Source organism: Felis catus, chromosome B4, assembly GCF_018350175.1.
Source record: "Felis catus isolate Fca126 chromosome B4, F.catus_Fca126_mat1.0, whole genome shotgun sequence".
Lineage (NCBI taxonomy): Eukaryota > Metazoa > Chordata > Mammalia > Carnivora > Felidae > Felis > Felis catus.
The window spans coordinates 32,739,743-32,744,990 of NC_058374.1; the positions used below are offsets into that span (position 1 = coordinate 32,739,743).

The following is a 5,248-nucleotide window of genomic DNA, read 5'->3' on the forward strand; positions in this document are numbered from 1 at the left end:
ACTAATATGCTAAGTAGTGACTTTTAGCTCTCTCCCCACCCCATATATGTGGTAAAGACTATGGGAAGTGCCCTCAAAATTACACTTTATTACTGAAACTGTAAAGTTGATGGCTGGCTTATATACTCTATATGAGCGTCACCATATGGGTTCGATGCAGGCCACTTATTGGGACTTAAGTTACAAAACAGTAATTCTTTAATAAATAAAACTGCTGGGAGGTGAAGATTTTACAGTGCCTCTGACTTTAAGAAATATAATCAGCATGATAGCTAAAGTAGGTGTTCTTTTATGGCATATCTAATTTAAAAATCCAATTACCACCAAGAATTACTCTGGAAAGGATTTGCAAAATGTTTCTACGAAGAAACTCTTCTTAAAAGCCTCTCACATGAGAAAGATCAGCCAAGGAAGTAGTTTCCATCCTATTAATTAAAAAAATTTTTTTTTAAATCATGAAATATTCCTATTAAGAAAAGTAAAGAGAACAAACATTTTAGCAGGATGCAGAGAACATGTCGCCTCCCGCCCTGCAATGTTTGATGCCCCCCATCATTAGCAGGGGTAGCTGCCCATTTCTTATCTTGATTGACAGGTTAATAAGGGACCTGGGGCTATCTTTTCAGTATGAACACACAACCTTACCAATTACTTTTAAATTATTGCTAATCTGTCAGAAAATAACAAGCATGAGGAATAAAAATATCTGGAAAAGTGAAATGTCTGAAGAAGCATTTACTTCCGGTGCTTTTAAAAGGTTCAGTTCAGAAAACTTGCCAGAATTTACTCAATAGAATTTAGGCACTGAGGTTTTTTTTCCCTTTTTTTTTTTTTTAAGAAAAACTTGTAGTTTATAATAGTTCATTGGTTCAATTAGGGGCGAAAAAGAAGGGAGTTTTGTAATGCAATTGTCCAGCAAAGGAAAACGCTTTAAATTGGGGGATTATGTGCACAGACCACCTGTAGGGCATTCAGAGCCCTTTTCTATAATGCTTCAACCCATGCCTAGCTGCCTGCAGGCTGGCTAACAATGCCGGGAAAAGCTGTTTAAAAGGCTGAGCGCACTTGTGCCTCTGGTCTTCACTAACTGTTACAAGTCTTCCTCTCCCTCGCTCTCTCTCCTTTTTAAAGTAAAAGTCCCACATCCCTTTAATGGAAGAACTTTAAGGCTCCGCGGTGGCCAATTGGTCTGCACCAAGAGGAGCCGGGCAGCAGGGAAAGAAACTTCAGACTATACAGCACATTTGGAGAGGAGAAAAGATCAAAGTTTTTCAAACTCAAAAGACCAAGTTCCCTACAGATTAACCCTATTCATTTAGCTCCTCTTAAAGGAATGATGTGCTGGGCCACTGGGCAGACAGGTAAAAAGTTCAACAATTGCCAAAGCATTCTTCTGCTAATTCAACAGCCTTCTGCTCAAATAAATTAGCTTAGTCTTGACAGAGGAACAATAGCTTTTTCTCTAGAAAAAGAAGCACATTTGATATACACAAGCCTGGAAGGTTATTAAGATGTTAACCCGTTAGTTTAATCCATTAAAGAACGCCTGCTCCGCTACCAGATAGTCAAGTGACTTACACTGTAAAGTGCGATCGATGGTTTAAAACATTAACGTCTGCACTTCAGCAGTGTGTTCAGTTCCTGAAAACCCAGGTGCTTTCAAAATCAGGCACGCCAAGAAATAAATGCGGGGTTTTGAAGCCTTTAGTCATATTATACAAGATAAATAACAAGGCCTGAGTGCAATTATTGCCTTGCAAAAGTTCCACTTACATACACTAAGGTGAGTGTTGTTATCCATGGATCAGAAAAGAGCTCTCATGAAAAACACCATCTTTGGGGAAGGTGCAAAAACTCAATTTTGATTTCAGTTCAACAGTGATATTTACTTTGCTAACAACTTAAGAACTAGAGTTTAACAGGTCATTTTCTCCATGCCTAAGGTCAGAATACAAAATGAGAAACCAGAAAGTGTCCATTTTTTCCAGCGTGTCCTTAGCAAGCACTTTAAAGGTAACAGCTTAGAAGAGGCAGGGGGAGAGGGCGATGTTTAAATCATTTATCAAAAGTCATTTTATTGACAAAATAGAATACTTATATTTGTTCTTACAGGGGTGGCCTCTAAACTTTTTACAAAAAAAAATGTACAGACTGTATATCTTTGAATATGTACATATTTTACACATTTTTACAATTTAACAAATAATTATATAAATACATCCTCTAATGTAAGAAACCCGTATTGACTTGGGGTGTATAATTAAGACATTTCTTGTTTGTTTATTTAAGGCATTTGCCTGGTCATTAAGAATACCCAAACCGTGCAATTCCATTAGGTCGCGGTCATCCCTCCTCTAGGATATGTTAGGAGTAAGAATTTACGTAGGAGAGTAGAGGGAGAAAAACAGGTCCCTCAAGGTGAAATCTGTAGATCTGGCTTCAAGCTCATCAAATGGCAACCAGCGAGGGCTACAAACCTTGCGTTCTGAAACGCAGCAGCAGAGTCCACCCTCCGCTGCCAACAGAGATTAACGCCTGGCGGGAGGAGCTCCACGCATATCAATGGAGGAAAGGGGGCTGGGTCTGGGAGCCTTCAATGCCAGGTACTTTGTTCTAAGCGAGTCATTTAAGTCCCAGCTAATGGATACCATTAAGAGTTCATTATCATGCTAATAGCAATCAACACGGTGAAGGGGTGGGAACCTCAGCCCGTCGAGTGTCCCTTCGCTGCACTGTTTCCTCGCCCCCCTCCCCATTCCTTCCGGGTGCCCCCTCCCCTCCTCTCAGACCTGGGACAATGGCATTTGCTTTGGATAAGACACGGAGCTGGCCGTGCCAGATCGCCACGTCAGGCCGGTGCTGACGTCGCTGTAGAGGGATCCCGCCCCACCGCCCGGGACCCCGCCCCCACCGGACCCCACGCCCCCACCACCTCCCGGCACCCCACCCCCCCCTGCGACCCCAGCGCCAGCGCCCCCCGAAGCACCCTTGCTGGCCCAGCAGCAGCGGGTGCACAGGGCGCGCCACGACTCGAGAGTCTTGCCGGACCAGACCCACACGCCCGAGGTGATGCCCACCACGAGGCACATGAAGTACTTGAGCATGAAGACGGCGTAGTCGGGCCGGCGCGCTTGGTCTGGCTGCAGGTCCCGCAGACATGGGCAGTTGTGCGTGGCCTCCCAGCGCGGGCGGTTGTGCTGCTCATAGAAGAGGCAGGCGACCACGACGGCGGCGGGCACGGTGTAGAGTACGGTGAAGAGACCCAGGCGGATCATGAGCTTCTCCAGTTTGTGCGTCTTGGTGGGGCCGCCCTGCTGCTTGATGACTGAGCGGATGCGGAAGAGCGACACGAAGCCGGCCAGCAGGAACATGGTGCCGATGAAGAGGTAGATGACGAGCGGCGCTAGCACGAAGCCGCGCAGGTTGTCGAGGCTCTGGTTGCCCACGTAGCAGATGCCGGCCACCGGGTCGCCGTCCACGGAGCTGAGCGCCAGGACGGCGATAGACTTGACGCTGGGCACGAGCCACGCGGCCAGGTGGAAGTACTGCGAGTAGCCAGCGATGGCCTCATTGCCCCATTTCATGCCCGCTGCCAGGAACCACGTGAGCGACAGGATCACCCACCAGATGGAGCTGGCCATGCCGAAGAAGTAGACGAGCAAGAAGACCACGGTGCACAGCGCTGGGCCCGTGGTCTCGTAGCGCACGTGCTGCTCCACAGCGCCCAGTTCTTCGTACTCGCCGCGCCCGCCAGGGCCACCCGCGCCCGCGCCCGCCGCGCCCGCGCCCGCTGCCGCCGCCGCGCCGCCCGCGCCTCCCGTACCGCCCGCTCCGGGCGCGCCGCCGCTGCATGCCACCTTCTCGTGGCCCGCCACCAGGCGTACCAGGTAGCCGACAGACACGAAGAGGTAGCAGGCCGACAGGAAGATAATGGGCCGCTCAGGATACTTGAAGCGCTCCATGTCGATGAGGAAGGTGGAGACGGTGGCGAAGGTGGACACGAAGCACAGCACAGACCACAGGCCGATCCAGAAGACGGTGAAGGCGCGTTCGTCCTGGCTGAAGAAGGGGTTGTGGCAGGGCAGCGCGCAGTTGGCAATCTGGCCGGTCTTGACGCGGTTGTAGAGGGGATGCCGCTCGCTGGACACGCTCACCATGGGCGCGCGGCACTGGCAGCCCGGCTCGCAGGGAGCGGAGCCGCCGCCAGGGGGCCGCGCCTTCCCGCCGCCGCCGCCGCCGCCGCCGCGCGTGGGGGGCGCCGCTGCGTCCACGCCGCCACCGCCCCTGCCGCGGGACGGGGGCCTGGCCCCGGGCGGGCGGCCGTGGCCACTGCCGGAGGGCGGCTGCTCACCCGGGGGCGGCGGCGGCAGGCGGCGCGGCGGATTGGGTGCGGCTGTGGTGAGGTCGGTGCGGTTGTAGTCCATGCACAGCGTGTCGGGGTTGCCCTGCTCCGGCAGCCGGTCGCAGCGCATGCGGTCGGGCCAGGCGAAGCCGTACTGGCGCATGAGGGGTGCGCAGCCGGCCTTGGCGCGCTCGCAGACCGAGCGGCAAGGAGGCAGGGGCTTCTTGTAGTCCTCCAGGCAGATGGGCGTGTACATGCTGCACAGGAAGAACTTGAGGTCGGGCGAGCACTGGATCTCTACTAGCGGCCAGAACTGGTGCACCTCAAGGCCCGCCTCGTCCTGCGTGTCGTGGTTGAACTGGTTGGGCATGTAGGTGTAGTTGTAGCCGATGCCCTTGCACAGCGGCACGGTGATCTCTTGGCAAGCCAGCTCCTTAGCCGAGGCAGCCGCCGCACCGCTCGAGCGCTGCAACAGCGCCAAGGCGGCCAGCAAAGAGGTCACTTCCAACAGGTAACCCCACTCCATGCTGCGCGCCTCGGCCCCGCGCCCTCGCCCTCCAGGCGGAGCGCGGAGGGGCGCCGGGGGATTCGGCAAGGGAGCCGGAGAAGGGGAGAGCGGGTGCCCTGCTGGTCTCCTTGCTGCCTCTCCCGGAAGGCGGGCGGAGTGAGGGGGTGGGGGGTGTCTTGCAGTTAACCTAGTCCCTTCTCGGGACGCGTCCGCACCGCGGGGCCCGAAGCCTGGGCAGCGGCAGTGAGGGTGGCCGCAGGCGTGCACCACAGTCCCGAGAGTCTGCCCTGATGACTCCGGGTCGGTCGAACTCAGCCCTCTCGCAGCACAGTGGCTAGCCCCCCGCTCATCGTCCCTCTCTCGCTCGCTTTCTCTCCGGCGCGCCCGGCCACTTCTCC

The 5,248-nt window shown here is 53.8% G+C and overlaps 1 protein-coding gene across 1 annotated transcript; it reads right to left on the minus strand.

Moving 5' to 3' along the window:
- Positions 1–2,055: 2,055 nt before the first annotated feature.
- Positions 2,056–4,884, minus strand: FZD8 (frizzled class receptor 8). Its single transcript, XM_023256559.2, has one exon. It carries the CDS (start codon positions 4,866–4,868, stop codon positions 2,784–2,786), a length of 2,085 nt encoding a protein of 694 aa, XP_023112327.2. The 5' UTR covers positions 4,869–4,884; the 3' UTR covers positions 2,056–2,783.
- Between the last annotated feature and the right edge of the window lie 364 nt (positions 4,885–5,248).